This window comes from Blastocystis sp. subtype 4 (assembly GCF_000743755.1).
Source record: "Blastocystis sp. subtype 4 strain WR1 chromosome Unknown seqid_0010, whole genome shotgun sequence".
NCBI classification, from domain to species: domain Eukaryota; class Bigyra; order Opalinata; family Blastocystidae; genus Blastocystis; species Blastocystis sp. subtype 4.
In genome coordinates, this window is record NW_014569537.1 from 1 (window position 1) to 16855 (window position 16855).

Here is a 16855-nt window from a genome sequence, read left to right on the forward strand (position 1 = left end):
GTGGCTCGTTCTTTCGGAACTGCTGCTCGTAAGCTGTTTGTGGGAGGAAACTGGAAGTGTAATGGATCTCTGTCGAAGGTCCAGGAGATCGTGAACACCTTGAATGCTTCCAATCTCAATAATGATGCTGAGGTGGTAATCGCTCCTCCTGCTCTGTATCTTCGTGACACTGTGAACATGATTCGTCCTGATGTGCAGGTAGCTGCTCAGGATGTATGGACTCAGGGAAATGGAGCTTTCACTGGAGAGACCTCTGCTGAGATGTTGAAGGATATCAAGGTCGGTTGGGCGATTGTAGGTCACTCTGAGCGTCGTGGAAAGGGTGAGACTGATGCTGAGGTTGCTACAAAGGCTGCTTATGCTCAGAAGAACGGACTGAAGGTGATCTGCTGCTTGGGTGAGTCTCTTCAGGAGCGTGAGTCCGGTCGTTTCGCTGAGGTGTTGACTCGTCAGTTGAAGGCATATGCTGATGCTATAAAGAACTGGGATGACGCTGTGATTGCTTATGAGCCTATCTGGGCTATTGGTACTGGAAAGACTGCTACTCCTGCTCAAGCTGAGGAGGTGCACTCGATTCTGCGTAAGTGGCTTCGTGATAATGTGAGTGGTGCTGTGGCTGATAAGGTGCGAATCATTTATGGAGGATCAGTGAATGCCAAGAACTGCAATGAGTTGGGCAAGCAGGCTGATATTGATGGATTCCTGGTGGGTGGTGCCTCTCTGAAGCCTGAGTTTGTGAACATCATCAATGCCAACTCGACTGTGAAGAATGCTGGACCTGTGAATGTGGGTATCAATGGATTTGGTCGTATTGGTCGTCTGGTGTTCCGTGCTACTCAACCGAATCCCTTGGTGAATGTGGTTGCTATCAATGATCCTTTCATCACTCCTGACTATATGGAGTACATGATTCGTTATGATTCCACTCATGGACCTTTCCAGGGTACTGTGAAGGCTGATAAGGATGCCATTATTGTGAATGGTCGTCGTATTGCAGTATCGAATGAGATGGATCCCAAGAAGATTCAGTGGGGTGCCAATGGAGTAGAGTATGTGGTTGAATCCACTGGAGTGTTCACTCTGCGTGAGAAGGCTGCTCAGCATCTGGAGGGAGGAGCAAAGAAGGTTGTGATTTCGGCTCCTTCAAAGGATGCTCCTATGTTCGTGATGGGAGTGAATCACAATGAGTACACCAAGGATCTTCAGGTGGTGTCGAATGCTTCTTGCACTACGAACTGCTTGGCTCCTCTGGCTAAGATTGTGAATGACAAGTTCGGTCTGAAGGAGGGTCTGATGACTACCGTTCATGCTGTGACTTCTACTCAGAAGGTGTTGGATGGTCCTTCCAAGAAGGATTGGAGAGGAGGTCGTTCTTCCTGCTTCAACATCATTCCTTCTTCGACTGGTGCTGCCAAGGCTGTGGGTAAGGTGATTCCTCAGCTGAATGGAAAGCTCACAGGTATGTCATTCCGTATTCCTACTGAGGATGTGTCTGTGGTGGATCTGACTTGTGTCCTTGAGAAGCCTGCTACCTATGAGGATATCTGTGCTGCTGTAAAGGAGGCTTCACAGACATACATGAAGGGTATTATGGGATACACTGAGGAAGATATTGTGTCTCGTGATCTGAAGACTTGTCCTCTGTCTTCTATCTTTGATAAGAAGGCTGGTATTGCTCTTAATGATCACTTTGTTAAGCTCGTTTCTTGGTATGATAACGAGTGGGGTTATTCGAACCGTATGGTTGATCTCATCCAGCACATGGCGGTCGATCGTTCTTAATTCTTATACCATTAGTTTCAATGTGTTTGTTGAAATTACAATTTCCACTAAATTCAGTATAGGTTTGGGTTACTATCTTTTATTCTTTTTCTCACTAGTTACTTATCTACAATGAGAATTGTGATTGAAAATCAAGGAGACGCCTGTTTGCGTTTTGCTTCTGATTACATTGTGAAACAAATCAATGCTTTTGCTCCGACAGAAGGCAGGCTCTTTACAACTGTTTTGCCAAGTCCTACGCCAAACGTTCTTCCTTTGTAGTGTTACGTGACAGAACTGACTCCTAGGTTTGAGAATCTGATCAAGGCCTACCAGAATGGTTTAGTATCGTTTCATAATGTTGCCTTCTTCCAGCTAGAGGAATTCCAAGGAATTGATAAGAATGATCCTCGTAGTTATGCTTATCGACTCTATGAAGTGTTCTTTAAGCATGTAGATGTGGTCCCTCAGAATGTTTATTTCTTAAATGGCGTTGCTAGAGACTCTCTTAATGAGTGTGCTCTTTTCGAAAAGTCAATAACAGAAAATGGAGGAATCCAATTGTTTATTGCGAATGTGAATTCAGAAGCTTCAATTGGCGGAAATCCTCCTGGTAGTTCTCTTTCCAGTCGTACTCGCCAAAAGAAAATTACTGTGAGTAACTTGCATGATCGCAGTTATTCTCGTAATGGAATTGGTGATTACGAAGAATGTCCGGATTGTGGAGACAATATCGAAAGTTATTTTGTTCTGACGATGGGAATTGGCAACGTCATTGATAGTCATGAGGTGGTAGCTCTCTTTTTGGGTCGTCATTGTGCTCGTGCATTACATCGTGTTGTGGAAGAGCCTATAGCGAATATGTATCCAGCATCTATCCTTCAGTCTCATGAACACGCGGTTATCGTGTGTGATCGATTCTCGACTTCGACACTGAAGTATACGAGTGTGGAGTATTTTGTCGGCCTTTGTGACAATTACAACGTTGTCAATCATTTGGAGAGCGAGATCAGTTTCAGAGGTATTTGTAGAGAATAGAGTTGATGGGGGTAGTTGCAACACCTATTACTGAACTTCATTCTGAATCTCCAATTGAAGAAATAGCGGAAGATCCTGAACATCGTCGATCTTTTCTGGGAAACTCAAATAGAGTAGAATCAGCCGAAGAAGTAATCGAAGGTTAAGTTTACAGAATTGTGCTGTGTATTCTTGTTTCCAGTAAATCATTCATCACGATGAACCAGGATGATTTAGTCAATAATATCCCAATGCGGATTGTGGGGTTCAATAGAGAGTCTGCAGGGAAGACACGGTACGACAAATGGGAATGGGTGATGAAACTAGATCTATTGTTTTCTTACGAGAGATTGGACCTGTTCTGAATTCATTTGGATGAGTTATTTATAGGAAATATTGAATGCTAGGTCATTTGGTGAGGCTTATGTTGCTCTCGTGAAAATGAAAATGAATCTTCTTGCACTGGGTATTTTTGAAGATGTGGAACTTACAATGGACACAGGTAACGCTACCTTGTGGACTTTCATGAATAGCGGACTATTTCTCTCCTAATGATTTAGATGTTTTAGTACATATCAATGCAAAGGAGGCTAGACCTTTTAGAATTGGAATTCAAGGAAGTGTGACGACCTCGGGAAATGATGCTGGAATTGTACTGTCAATGTGCAGAAAGTTACCGATAGGAGGGTTCTGTTGATTATCTCAATGTATTGGGTTTTGCTGATACTTTGAGTTCACGTATTCGGTATGACGTAATGCGTCGAAATACATACTACAATGTGAATTATGAGATACCAAAGGTGTTTCATGGTTGTAGCTTCAATATCAACTATCTCAAGTAAGATTTTATCATTCGCTTCATCTAAAGAGAATCTCGTAATTTATTGAAAGAAAGTAGTGTGAATTGCTTTGATGAAGGAGTGAATGCTACCATTGTTTCTCCCTCCAGACACTTTTCTTTGGGGTATAGTTTAACATGGCGAGATATGGCTCCAGCTACCGATCTAGATGTGGAAAAGATCCTAAATAACCATTGTAGTCGGAGGTAAGAATTCATGATTCATGATGAAGTGAAGTATGTTGAATGAGTGTCGACCCTCGCTCAAATCAACTATTTTTACCTCTCTTGGCTTCGATACACGTAACAATCCTGTATTAGCAACATCAGGATTATTCGGTCAACTGAAGCTGGTAAGATTGGATCTTAACTTTTATTACAGGGATATAGTGGTCTGTTGGGTGATGTTCATCATGTTAAAGTGGAAACCAATTTGAATGCGAATATTCCAGTTTCACCCATGATTTTGGGTGAACCTGGATTGGTACTGCATTTGTCGAGCTATGGAGGAATGATTCGGAATCTCAGTCGTAAAAATACTCGCTATTTTGATCGCTTCTTCCTAAGTGAGAGATGAGAGAGAGAATCATGATTAGCTGGAGAACACATTCGAGGTTATGAGATGGCTGATATAGGTCCTCGAAGCAAGCCTGAGGGTAATATAGTGGAAAAAGGAATGATTTGTAGAAGGTGGGAGAAAGGAGGGTGATGCTCTCGGAGGAGATCGGTGTTTGGCTTTAGGTGCTGCTGTGAGTTTCCCCTTGGTATTCAGTGCCAATCATGGAATTGGAATCCGTGGACAACTCTTCTGGAATCTGGGGAATATTTGGAATCGCAATACTCGTTGGGATTTTTGGAGTGTGAGGATGTAGATTTGAAGAAGATATATCATAGTGCTCTCCAGAGTTATGGAATTGGTGTAATGATTCCATTTGGAACTGTGGGACGATTGGAACTAAACTACTCACTATCACAAAAACGCTTCAGTTTTCTGTTTTGTGCTATGTAATGTGTTTCTTTCAAACAATAAATCAACTAAACTTTCATAAAATAATAGAAGAGTCTATCCAGAAACCTGGATATCTACATGAGAGAAATCATCAACTCCTACAGCCATAACACCGCCTATCACTGCACAAATACGCACGAGAAGATATTGAAATGAATGTCGGGATTCTTCAATAACATGCATAAATGGTGAAATGTGGAATTCCAGAAATATCCCCGGTTCATGATCAGCAATTCCTTGTGGATTCACCTTAACAGGATAGTCTGTTTCGTAAACAGATAACTACAGTTCACTCCACAGTCTAATAGTACTTCATTGGAGCGAATGTACACGTTACCCGAATGATATGTTGCAGGAAGCATTTGAATATGATAAGTATGTGAAGTAACTATGGATGGGAGTTTCATATCAAAAAAGTACCATAATTTGACAACACAAGTTTCTGATCCAGAGGGTTCACTATACCAGGTAGATAATCTCCAAAAGAGAAACTAATTCGTGATTTGAGAATCACAATAATACTGTTCAATAAAATGGGATGAATTTAGGAATTGCAGAATCTCTGGATCGTACAAAGGACGCTTATTGGCATCAACCTGGCCTGTTCGAGTGGCAATATGAATCACTCCTGCTACTTGGTTCACATTCAACGCTCCCCACAACATGCATCCGACATGACGATTGAATCCAATCGATGGTTTCGATGAATAGCATTCTGGGGCAAATTTAAATAGCATCCATGTATCCCAACCTCGAGATATGTAAGCATTCACAATGTCATCACAAGTGGAACAACATTGGTTAGCACGTTCAGCTCCATAGCAAGAGCCACAGTTGGTCTTCGATAAACGTTGCTATGAGTGAGATTTGGAGGAGAAACAAACCCGGTAAAAGCCAATAGAAGTGCCGTTTTCATTTAGATCCATTCGGGTGAGTTTACTGGAGGAACCAAACGAATGAACTCCATCTTCATCTTGAACATCAAACACGAGTTCTATCGATTAATCCAAAGAGAATAGAACACTTCCACAAGTCACATTATACATTGTTATATTAAAATTGATGAACATTTGTTCATCTTGAGTGTCACGCACGGTAATAACATCATTCCTCTGTACTTGAAAGAATGAAATCACTTCTGAGAGAAGAAGCACACCCATTATCGCAATAGTCACTAACGATACTACAAATTACTTCATGTCTCATCAGTTACCATAACCACCTTCATTTGTTTTGATCACATAATCTTCATGAACTTTTGGGAAGAGATCCAGTTTTCTCACTACAGACTTCACATTTGGGATATTCGCTTTAACAGATGGCTGAGGACTCCTTCGCTGACGCAATTCGTCCATCTTCCATTCACAGAATGAGGATAATAACTTGCCTTTTTGAATAATTTCGTGATTCTTTTCTATTTATTGTGTGTTCTGTCCATCAATAGTTCCAAATCCGGATTCACGAAAAAAAGAGGGATCACAAATTGGGTCGGGACCCTAATTCCACAAACGTATACAGACTCCCTGTATAGCGACTCAATAATTGGATTAATCACATTATTCCCTTAATGAGCGAGATAGATTATTTCTCAAAGCCATTTTTTGAGAATGCATCAAATGGCCTTCTGAACTATCTATTCCAGGACGATGGTGTCTCTTCGGACATTCCCATGTATGACCCGTATCAAACAAGTGCACTATCATTTGATGGGGACTATTACACGGATGCATCGAGTGTAAGTACACAGAGAACTGGAGAATTGTTACCTGCAGCTTGTATTTATTTTTGGCATTGGAATTGATTGTAGTTGCTCCAATTTATTCCTGTGGAATAAGTTATAAGAATGAACCTGAGTATCAACCGTTGTTGCTTTGTTTTTTCTTTTTACATGTAGTCTTTCAACAAGTGATTATGAGCTGCCTGATATTTTATCTCAAAACGCAATTGCAACCAATCAACCAGATTCGTTTGACTTGTCCTTGCAACCATCGACAGATGAAACAATCGGAATGACAAATTATCCTGAAGTTCGAACTGATAGTGTTCCTGTGTCTCGTCCGTTGCCTTCTATCTCTTCACGAGGAAGCCTACGAACAAAAGTGTCAGAGGGTCTTGACAAGCGCAGTCGTAGGAATCTGCTATCAATGTAATGTAGAACACAACATTTCCGAAAAGAAGCGAATTGAGCGAATGAACCTTTGCATCAATGAATTGTTTAGCCTTCTTGAGGTATCTTTATCAATGACATTTCAGTATAGTCATCTGGCGTTTCCATTCGAAAGAACAAAGTAACTGTTCTTACAGAGACAACGAAGAAGATTCGTTATCTAGAATCAGCAGTCAAAGAACTTCGTCAAAAAGTTCGAGAGGTTGAAGTACTGTTTTTCTGTGTGTGACTCAGATAGGTGAAAACACGTCGAGCATTGAGTGAGATTTGCTACAAACCTGTTAAGAGCACTGTGAATTACCATGTTATGTTCTTACAGAATCCAATTCCTCAGGCTATTCTAGCAGCTGATGGTCAATTCATTGATGCCAACTCTCAATTCTGTTCTCTTACACGTAAAACAGTACAACAACTTCGTGAGATGACTCTGTTTAAGTTCGCTCATCCTGATGATCTGCCATGTGCTTTCGGGTATAACAGTTATTGTTTCTATCATTCAAAGCTCTTACTCTAGTATGCTTCGGGGTGATACCAATTCACCTGGAGTATGTATGCTTCGCCATTGCTGTCTTGGTGACTGTTATCAGCCTGTATTCTTCTCTCTCTCATTAGTGCGTGATGACCATAATAGTCCCTCTTTTTTTGTATGCAATATTTTGCCTGTTTTAGCGTGTACTTGCACAGATAGTAATAATGAAGAGTGTGGAATTGTGTTGGTTCATGATTGTAGTCGTCAATGTTCTGGATTATTGAAGGGACAAAACAACCGACTCTACCAGATTTGTAATCCGTCAGAGATTTTCCCTTGGTGTGCTCAGTTAGTTGACACGAATACTGGTATTCCAGTTTCAAGTGCAACGACTCTATAGTCTATTTTTGATGGTAAGTGTGTTTTATGACTATATTATGCTATTATGGTGTTTGTTGGGAGAGACATTTTTCTTTGTAATCTGTATGATGAAAGGAGATCAACATTACAGTTGCTCTCTCTGCCATTCCTCTTTCTCCGATACCACACATTTACGTTCGCATGAGGTGACTGTGATATGGACAAGTAATAAGTAGCTTTCCCATTCGAAAGTTAAACCTTATGTTTGCAGTATTTGTTCTAAGCGTTATTCGCGACCATCCTCATTACGAGAACATGCTCTCGTTCATACTCGTACCAACAAGGAATTGGAGATCTGAGAAGTAGAACAGGATGATAGTTATATTTGCCCGCTACAAAGCTGTGGAAAACACCTTCAGTCGTATTCTGGTTTCGTTCATCATGAAATGCGGCACCAATATGAGAAGTATAGGAATGTGGGAAGGAATACGGAGTAGTATGTGTGATCCCATTGATATACACCGAGAAGTTAGTGCTTTGCTACGGAGGTGTACAGAAAAGTATCACAATGAGCCAGAATGTACTCGGATAGCTTGGTTGTTGTATCATTGATGTATCATTTCTAGTTCGTATATTCGATCAGCATGGAGGGAAAATATAAAACGAATTGCAGAACTACGCAAAGAAGTGAAACGATTAGAAATGTCACTACAAAGTATTGATAGTGATGATGAAACGATTGAAGTGATTCCAGAGCAATACCTTACCTCCACAAAACCTTATAAATGTGGAGTTCCCAACTGTTCAGAGTCATTCTCTTGTTACCAGGATTTAGAGGCTCATGCTTCTTCTCATCCTGGTATTTCTTTGTGTAAGCTTCTATTTATGGAAGAGATTTGGCATAGTTGTTGTTCTCAACAATCAATTGTACATTCCTGAAGAGCAACGGTATCATTGTCCGATAGCAACTTGTGAAGTTTGTTATAAAGGAATGAAATGATTGGATAGTATGGAGAAGGAAAGAAGTCGATTTCTTATGAGTTTCTCCGGAATCACTTTCAGGTAGGAATGGTATTGTAACGTTAAGAGCAGATTTATCATTTATTCCATACAAATTGTATTGTTCATCAATCAGTAAACATTTCATCTAAACAATATTCATCTGATTTGAGTTATTCCAATATTCAAGATGACATTACTTTATGTCCTGATACTATTTATAACAATGGAAACGTGATTCTCAATAGTAGTCATGAGAATCAGTCTATTACTTGCAAATAAATGTGTTTATTATTGATAAAATCAAACAACCATAGCAACAAGCAGAAGTAAACATCACTCAATCCTCCTTAAACGGACTATCAATACAAGCATCATTTCGATTCACTACAGGCATCACAATCCATGCTAGTAGCAAGATAAGCTATGACTAACATTTCAATCCTAATCTTACAAAAGAGAGTACAAGGATTCGCTGACAACCATCATAAGCAAATCGACTTATCACATTTCCTAATACAACAGGACCCACAAGACGACAGATGGATTCAGCAATGTCATAATATGAGAAGTATCGACTAATGAGATGTGGAGGAGAGATCTACTTGATGAAAAGTATATGAATAATACTTTGCCTAGAATATTTACAAAGGTAGTTGCAAACATTTCCTCTCCAATTGTATTCAAAATTACACAAAATATCACATATTGGGAACTATAATGAATAATATATAGAAATCATACAAATTGGAAATGAGCAATTGACAGAGTTTTCCTCCCATCAACAAGAGAAGCGAGAAAACAACAATCGAAAAAGAACATACATTTCGAGTGAAAATGGGTGTAATGATGAACTCTGTGATAAACATGAATAAGTTTGAAAACACATATACAAATCCAATTTGATGAGGAGAGACATCAAACTGGTCCTGAAGAAGGACAATCTACATAAGACAAGTGGAAATACACTACTTTCACTGCACCAAATCCCTTATTCAATGAATCGATACACAATAAGTAGGTAATGTAAAGAATGAATGCAAAACTTAGAACAGTTTCGTTGGAGATGAGATCTCTTCTGGATCGATTCAGATGGAATGGAACAGGTCCCAAATTCGCATGAAATCGGATGATTGGCTTGAATGTTTGAAGTGGTTTGCTGCTCTGTTCTTTCTCCACAGTGGTTGTTACAGGAGATGATGGACTGTTTTTATCTTTCGATTCGTGGATAAAAAGGAGAATTACCACAGATTCAACTGCAAATATCAACACTGATAGAGAAATCGCCACATATTCATCATATCGCTTTGTAATCCATGACAATAAGGCAGAACCCACCTAATACTCAATATGAATCAGAATCTGATACAAAGGATCCCATGTGACGAACAGCAGCAAGAACAGAGTAACTGTTTGGACTGCAGTCCTTACTCATCATAACAAGGGCCTAAAAATGATTCGTGATAGGCACATCGACCTTACAAGATGTTGTTGTCTGTTTGATAAATCCAACAAGCATACGACTGAAAACAAGAGCAATCAAGTTCCCACGAATCAGGAGTAACGAGTAGCTAAGTCCAGATCCTATCGAGCTGATCAGCAAGATAGATTTCCGAGAGAGTACAGAGTCTAAAAGATAACTGATTACTGAACCTCCGATGATCTGACACAATCCGTAAAGAGAAGTAATTATACCAAATCCAACAGCTCCTACACCCAATTCCTTGGTGAAAAAGGGTATAAGAGTGATGACTAAAGCTACTCCCATCGCGTCCATGAACGAAACTACTTCAATACACCAATTTTTCATCTGGTAGACTCGATGACTTCTTGTTTACAACGTTTGGCCTCGAAATAAGCGACATCGGAACACATACGAAATAGTCCCGATCTTTGGAATTTCATCAATGACTCATTTCTCGTGATCAGGGAGCTATTCTGTATTGAATCAAGTCCAACTTTATTTTCATCGGTATTATCTTCTCTCTGATAGTTTATTGATGTCAATATGAAGAGAGATGGAGGAGAGGAGTGGTCTACAACAGTTGTAGGTGAAGAATGGAATCGGATCAGATATAGACATCCAAAAAAGTGGATTGTGATATTACTGGTAATATTACAAAGACTATTGAGTTAGTGAATGATTCGTTGGCCTCTCTAAGTGAAGAAGAAGTAAAACAGACTCGTGCAAAGAGTCCTCTAGTTCGATACAATGTCGATATCATTCCTCCTTATGATGGATCTATTGGGAAGACGACCGTGATTCCGTATTCGAAAACTAGCATTCCTCCCTTCATTTCTGAGGATTCTCCTAGTTCAATCTCCTTACCTAAATCAAAACCTGCCGCCGATCCGTCTTCACGTCTAAATGTCATTTCATCTTCTTTGTATGATCATTAGATTGACTACGAGTTAATTGAAGCCTATTTGGATAGTCCGATTCAAAATCAGTGGAGTCACTATAAACCACGGAACCTAGCACATATGAAAGAATTAGAAGGAAGAAGCTGTGTCTCCAGCTCCCATATCAAGTTAACTGTAGGCCGATCATGATTATCTTTCCCATAGCATCGAAGGAAGCTATTTGATTGGCTAGCGGAAGTTTCATGTGAATTTCATTTAACAACCGAAACAACCATTCTTTCTGTCATATCATGATTTCAGAATGATGATTAGTTTATGATCGCTGACAAGTATCTAGAGAAGAAAGAAGTTTCATTGCGCCAATTGCAGTGTTTAGGAGCAACAGTGTTGATGCTTGCATCGAAACTCACATATGATTCTTGCCCCTCCAGTATACGTAAGGAATATGGAGTAAAAGACACGTAGTACTATCAGATCTCTCACTACGAACATTTTCTTCGAAAGAAGTTGGATTACTGGAGAATGAAGTGTTAAGTTGTTTGGAGTATGATATTCTGTTTGTCACTTCCTTTGATTTCATTCTGTTTGATTTGGTTTCCATTCAAGCTGATTCCAAACTCACGTTTTTATCATTAGTAATTGTCAATGGAATACTTGAAGATTAGTATCTTCTTGAATGTTCAGTGATTGAGGGATCGTTTCTAACAAGTTCACCATCACGATTAGCACAACTATGTGTATTGGCGGCTCTTCGTTTTCTTGTGAGTGAAGAGCAGTGGGAAGTGGGTTCTTATCTTGTTCTTCATAACTAGAATTCGCAAGTGTGGAGTGTATTCAGCATTGATAAAGAGACATATATGGAAGAATTGAATCTGATTCCATTATTACCAGGTCGTTTAGTAGAGAACAATCTAAATGTTGGTGAAGGAGAAGGGGTTCATAAATAGGCAGTCTTTAGGAAGTATAAGGACGCATTTCATGGGTGTGTGTCTCAGATCGTTGTGTGAACTGTTTGTTGATCACACTGACTCTTGGTACATTTCTTACAACTGTACCATACATTGATCATCTTAAAAATGGAAAGGACCATTCATAACAAACACATCATAACTCAAATCGAGAAATTGGATTACCAAACAACTCCATATTCAGTCGAGGGAACACTTTAGGATCTCTTTTCAAGATCTCTTCAGCAGCTCTACAGATTATCCTCCTCGAATAATCTCACGTAATCTCTTTATCAATCACAGGTAAGTGAACAGATTGCAAACGCCAATTCTTGGGATGAAGATAGTTATGAACTCTTTCCACTCCCTTCTCCAATTCCTCCTCTTCGTTCAACACATCAATACACTGTTCCATTAACGACCACAATCCATAAGTCTCAGCTTCTTCTTCGTTTCGTGGTGCTTCTCCATTTGCTTGTTGTTCTAATGTTAACAACAAACCCTCAAAGATTTGAGTGGTCACAAATTGAGAAGCAAAGGACTGAGAGGATGATGGTAACGAGTCCACAAACCCTTTTCTGTCAAATACTCGTTTCGTTCCTTCGACTTCTATTTTTCATTTCTCATTGTTGTTCCTACTCCAATACTGCTTCAGATTCCTGAAAAAACATACGAAGAATAAGAAGAATGCGATTCGAACATCTTCGTGATAATAGCGAGACTACCCAGTCAACACTCATTCTCGATACCAACCTCTTCATTCATATCCTTCACAACAGTGTTCAATCGAATCGAAGTCGGAATTGACACTCCTTCGGGAACATTCCGAATACCCACTTGAAGAACTAATGTCAATGGACGTGGTGCAGAAGCCAGAATAATCGCGGTTCGTTTCAGTGATAAACCAACGACAGGAATATCATTGATTTGAAGGATTGCTGGGTTCTGACTCAACAACATGCACTCTGAAATGTGATGGCCCAGAATTCCATGACTAAAATCGGCGTTTTTACTGTCAATGTACACAATTCGCTCAAAGACTGGAGGTATACCAGGTTGACTGTATTCCAGCTGACGTGCCTCTTGACGTAATGTTACTCCTAGTGGTCCTGGACCCAATGTAACCGAAAATGTACAGTACGTGGCTAATTGGGAATCAGGTTTATCTGTGTCGAGAATTGTATCTAGGTAAAATGAAATAGAAATGGATACAGACAAGTGGAGGGATGAGATCGAAACACTCAACACACGGTAATTCCAGTTCATTTTTAGTTATATTAGTGGGATACGTCAACTATGATATTACAATTCATATTTCCACTACTCGATCATAATCAAGATGTACCAACAGAACTTCCAATTCATTCTCTGTTTGATGAAGTGAAAAGGTAGTAGAGTAAATACCCACTAAAAATGGAGTTGGTGCCTAGAATGAAATGGAGAGAGTAATCAGACATCAATATAATCAATTAACTGTGCAGGAAGGAGAGGAATGTATGTGAGTGTATAGTGGATTGGCAACATTAGTGATAACAATGCTGTACTACATAGGGTGAGTTGGTATTTCTTGATAGTTATAGAACAACTGTTCGTACATTTCGACTGTGCATTAACACCTTCCCATCACTAAGAAGAGTAGAAATGATTTGAGTAATATGAGGAAGAGATAGACAATTCAATAAACTTCGCATGCAGATAGGGTCACAGAATGGAAGACAATCAGGTGGTGGGCAGATCAATTTGATATTCTGTTCAAATAGAGGAATCTAGCGAGAAAGGAGATGTACATGGTATACTTGAATTGCATACCCTGGTTTGTAGTATGGAAGAGCCTCAATGTAATAACGAATATCTCGCTCGATTGGAGATAAGATGGAAGCAGCCGTACGTTGAGTGAGATTAATCGTACTTCGACGATGGAAGGATGACATATGGCGCAGTCTATCCAATGAGTTCAAAGTGACAATATCACTTTGGGAGCTTGGTTTCACTCTCTGAGATCATTTCGGAAATGTCGTCTTGATCTTCACTTGTCACGGCTTTCCGATACAGAGCTCTAGAGTCAATCCATTTCATTGCACTGACTTCAAAAAAGATGTATGTAAAGAGAAGAATGGCTTTAGAGATAAGATACACAGTGCTTTGGGAATATACAATTCTTGATTATACTTGTTGTAACATTCTTTTCCATCAATCTCTATAATGAACCGTCATTCGCATCTTTACTCAATAATTCATAAAACACAAGGCTTGTTCCAAAACTTTGACTTCCATCTCTACAATAAACATAAAGGAAGGAGAATACGATTGTGTAAAACAGAAAGTAAACACATATGGCTTTCTTCGTTCTAATTCACGATGTTCAATACGTGCCCCCTCGGGTAAACAAAACTACACATTAACAGTACATCCAAATACTGACAAACTCGGCATTCTCTGTAAACGGTACGTCTTCATAATCCTCGGGTGGAAATCGATCAAGTACTTGAGGATCTGGATTCTCTCTTTCTGGATTACTCTCTAAAGTCACTTTTCATCTCATTGTCTACTGTCAACTGAAACTGTCGCTACAAAGAAATAATCTGCAATACGAACATGAAACGACATCTTTGTTTGAGAGTTGTCAAGCCCCGTGGGAATGAGTGTTCAGTAATTCGTCTTGTATAATCTTCAATACTACTATCCATTCCATTTGTTCGTTGCGTTTTTCTCCATCCTTTGGAATCGATAATATTTCGCATTCCTGCATCATGTGATTTTTATTTCCGCCTTTTGAACCGGTCATCCAAATGCAGATGGAACATGAAATTCTGTACACTGTCAATGAAATGACTGAGGAACAAACAAAAAAATGCGAATGATTCATATCTTCCATCATGTGATCATGCCGTTTTTGTTCTTCCTGTAACTGTGCTCGAAGCTCATCTCTAATCGTAATAATACCATTCTTTAATCACTCTTCGTCTTTTAGTTTTGCGAATTCTTCCTTTAGTTCTGCTCGAGCATCTGGAATCTTCTCATCAACTACCACAGGACCTAGTAAATGAACCAATCGTTCTCCTTCTCCAATAAACTCTAGTTCCTAAAAATGCTAAACTCTTCACTTTCCAGTCTCTACTTTAAGAATCCTGTTTATCTCTTCTTGTTTTGTCGCATTTTCGTTTATTTGCGTCAAGAAGTGATTAATGACTACATGACACTTCCTTCACAATCCAACCAGCTTCACTTTGCTCAATTTCATTTACTAAATTCGTTGACATCCTTCCTCTCTCAAACAAACAATCCAATGCAGCTACAATTACCAGAACTCAAAATTGATGGCCGCAGCGTTCTGCTGACTAGGTTGCTGTTGTTGCTGAGCAGGCATTCCGTATCCCTGAGGCATACCATAACCCATAGGCATTCCATATCCCATAGGTTGTTGTTGTTGCTGCTGAGGCTGCTGTTGTTGTTGAGCAGGCTTTCCCTGCGTAGGTTGTTGCTGAGTGGGCATACCATAGCCTTGAGGCATACCATATCCCTGAGGCATACCATAACCCATAGGCATTCCATAACCCTGGGGCATGCCATATCCCATCTGCATTCCATAACCCATCTGCTGCTGTTGGCCGGCCATAGCAGGCGATTGAGCAGCCATAGCAGGGGACTGAGCTGTCATTGCAGGAGACTGGGTGGGCATAGCAGGTTGACCAGCCATAGCAGGAGATTGAGCAGGTTGAGCTGCCATAGCAGGAGACTGAGCAGGCTGCTGGGCCATAGGAGGCTGAGCATAGAGGTTCATGATGCCGCTCATATCCATCATAGGATTTGCTTGCTGAGGCTGAGCAGGAGGTGCAGAAATAGCATTCATCATCTCAGTCATCGGAGACACGGGCTCTTCAGCCTCTTCGGCATCAAAGTCCTCCTCTTCCTCCTCCTTCACAGGCTTCTTAGCACCCTTCTTGACGGGAGCCTTCTTAGCAGGAGCCTTCTTGACAGGAGCCTTCTTAGCAGACTTCTTAGGACGCTCTTCTTCCTCCTCCTCTTCCTCTTCATCATCAGTGACCATTTGTCTCTTAGCAGGCTTCTTGGCAGGCTTCTTGGCACTCTTCTTAGGACGCTCCTCCTCCTCCTCTTCCTCCTCTTCATCATCACTCACATAACGCTTCTTAGCAGGAGCCTTCTTGGCAGGAGCCTTCTTAGCGGGCTTCTTAGCCTTCTTCTTAGGCTCAAAATCATCAGAATCCACTTCAACCTCCTCTTCCTCCTCCTCCTCTTCTTCATACTCCTCACCATCATCAGCCACCCATCGTCTCTGCTCGTACTTAGCACGAATGAATCTTTCTAACTCAGCCATGGAACTGTGCTCATCGGGACGAGGATAATTCTTAGGAAGTCGGGCCTCCCAATACGCATTACACTTCTTGTTACCCCACTTCTGCATATTCTTAATATGCTCATCCTTCCAACTATCCAGAGAAACTGAACGGACGAAAGAAATATGAACTCCCAGATTTCTGTGAACTCCGGAACAGCGAATGCAAATAAAACAACCAAGAGTGGCTGAAGCCCATCGAGGTCCTATAGAGATAAAATAATCCTTTCGAAACTACCTACCCTTTGCTCCACAATCAGCACAAACCTTGTTGCAATCCTTCTTCAGCAACTCCTCCAGAATCTTCTTATGAGAGGCCTTGATCTTACTCATCGTCTATAGTTTGAGAATGGAAGATGAATCATCTCAAGATTTCGGGACTTCTTTGGGTATTTCAGGAGTTACATTTTTGTTACGTATTATGGATCTGGGCCATAATGAATAATAGATACCTTATATAATAGGATAGAATACAATAATTAGGGCCATTAATTTGATAATACTATAAGCCATAATACTTGTCCGAACTGGATTGGAAGGACTCAGAACAGTTATAAAAACCACTCTGCT

The 16855-nt window shown here is 40.2% G+C and overlaps 11 protein-coding genes across 11 annotated transcripts; 5 read left to right on the forward strand and 6 right to left on the reverse strand.

The window, feature by feature from the left end:
* Positions 1 to 177: 177 nt before the first annotated feature.
* Positions 178 to 1782, forward strand: JH06_0176 (glyceraldehyde-3-phosphate dehydrogenase; the record flags this gene model as incomplete). The annotated part of the gene is made up of 1 exon (XM_014674356.1): positions 178 to 1782. The coding sequence occupies one exon, from the start codon at positions 178 to 180 to the stop codon at positions 1780 to 1782; it is 1605 nt and encodes a 534-aa protein (XP_014529842.1).
* Positions 1783 to 1893: 111 nt separating this feature from the next.
* On the forward strand, positions 1894 to 2945 carry JH06_0177 (glucosamine-6-phosphate deaminase; the record flags this gene model as incomplete). Its single annotated transcript, XM_014674357.1, has 3 exons — positions 1894 to 2039; positions 2070 to 2782; positions 2815 to 2945. 3 exons carry the CDS (start codon positions 1894 to 1896, stop codon positions 2943 to 2945), a joined length of 990 nt encoding a protein of 329 aa, XP_014529843.1.
* A 137-nt stretch (positions 2946 to 3082) lies between these two features.
* JH06_0178 (mitochondrial SAM 50) lies at positions 3083 to 4625 on the forward strand (the record flags this gene model as incomplete). The annotated part of the gene is made up of 10 exons (XM_014674358.1): positions 3083 to 3136; positions 3169 to 3280; positions 3312 to 3430; positions 3462 to 3616; positions 3647 to 3823; positions 3855 to 3969; positions 3999 to 4182; positions 4213 to 4272; positions 4304 to 4459; positions 4489 to 4625. 10 exons carry the CDS (start codon positions 3083 to 3085, stop codon positions 4623 to 4625), a joined length of 1269 nt encoding a protein of 422 aa, XP_014529844.1.
* A 54-nt stretch (positions 4626 to 4679) lies between these two features.
* JH06_0179 (putative endoplasmic reticulum-golgi intermediate compartment protein) lies at positions 4680 to 5980 on the reverse strand (the record flags this gene model as incomplete). Its single annotated transcript, XM_014674359.1, has 7 exons — positions 4680 to 4907; positions 4937 to 5013; positions 5046 to 5116; positions 5148 to 5479; positions 5510 to 5619; positions 5650 to 5808; positions 5839 to 5980. The coding sequence occupies 7 exons, from the start codon at positions 5978 to 5980 to the stop codon at positions 4680 to 4682; spliced, it is 1119 nt and encodes a 372-aa protein (XP_014529845.1).
* Positions 5981 to 6192: 212 nt separating this feature from the next.
* JH06_0180 (hypothetical protein) lies at positions 6193 to 7661 on the forward strand (the record flags this gene model as incomplete). The annotated part of the gene is given in 7 exon segments (XM_014674360.1): positions 6193 to 6400; positions 6433 to 6487; positions 6520 to 6752; positions 6855 to 6877; positions 6908 to 7015; positions 7031 to 7263; positions 7295 to 7661. The coding sequence occupies 7 exon segments, from the start codon at positions 6193 to 6195 to the stop codon at positions 7659 to 7661; spliced, it is 1227 nt and encodes a 408-aa protein (XP_014529846.1).
* A 1299-nt stretch (positions 7662 to 8960) lies between these two features.
* On the reverse strand, positions 8961 to 10397 carry JH06_0181 (transporter, major facilitor subfamily protein; the record flags this gene model as incomplete). The annotated part of the gene is made up of 7 exons (XM_014674361.1): positions 8961 to 9044; positions 9075 to 9221; positions 9251 to 9335; positions 9365 to 9564; positions 9593 to 9958; positions 9990 to 10067; positions 10098 to 10397. 7 exons carry the CDS (start codon positions 10395 to 10397, stop codon positions 8961 to 8963), a joined length of 1260 nt encoding a protein of 419 aa, XP_014529847.1.
* Positions 10398 to 10628: 231 nt separating this feature from the next.
* On the forward strand, positions 10629 to 11991 carry JH06_0182 (putative B-like cyclin; the record flags this gene model as incomplete). The annotated part of the gene is made up of 9 exons (XM_014674362.1): positions 10629 to 10667; positions 10700 to 10990; positions 11021 to 11158; positions 11189 to 11266; positions 11297 to 11420; positions 11450 to 11619; positions 11650 to 11766; positions 11797 to 11901; positions 11932 to 11991. 9 exons carry the CDS (start codon positions 10629 to 10631, stop codon positions 11989 to 11991), a joined length of 1122 nt encoding a protein of 373 aa, XP_014529848.1.
* Positions 11992 to 12660: 669 nt separating this feature from the next.
* Positions 12661 to 13197, reverse strand: JH06_0183 (hypothetical protein; the record flags this gene model as incomplete). The annotated part of the gene is made up of 1 exon (XM_014674363.1): positions 12661 to 13197. One exon carries the CDS (start codon positions 13195 to 13197, stop codon positions 12661 to 12663), a length of 537 nt encoding a protein of 178 aa, XP_014529849.1.
* A 43-nt stretch (positions 13198 to 13240) lies between these two features.
* JH06_0184 (DENN domain-containing protein) lies at positions 13241 to 13455 on the reverse strand (the record flags this gene model as incomplete). The annotated part of the gene is made up of 2 exons (XM_014674364.1): positions 13241 to 13357; positions 13387 to 13455. 2 exons carry the CDS (start codon positions 13453 to 13455, stop codon positions 13241 to 13243), a joined length of 186 nt encoding a protein of 61 aa, XP_014529850.1.
* Positions 13456 to 13505: 50 nt separating this feature from the next.
* JH06_0185 (hypothetical protein) lies at positions 13506 to 14007 on the reverse strand (the record flags this gene model as incomplete). The annotated part of the gene is made up of 3 exons (XM_014674365.1): positions 13506 to 13697; positions 13719 to 13872; positions 13904 to 14007. 3 exons carry the CDS (start codon positions 14005 to 14007, stop codon positions 13506 to 13508), a joined length of 450 nt encoding a protein of 149 aa, XP_014529851.1.
* An 877-nt stretch (positions 14008 to 14884) lies between these two features.
* JH06_0186 (putative ADP-ribosylation factor GTPase-activating protein) lies at positions 14885 to 16618 on the reverse strand (the record flags this gene model as incomplete). Its single annotated transcript, XM_014674366.1, has 6 exons — positions 14885 to 15013; positions 15050 to 15120; positions 15149 to 15192; positions 15234 to 15958; positions 16160 to 16491; positions 16528 to 16618. 6 exons carry the CDS (start codon positions 16616 to 16618, stop codon positions 14885 to 14887), a joined length of 1392 nt encoding a protein of 463 aa, XP_014529852.1.
* Positions 16619 to 16855: the final 237 nt, after the last annotated feature.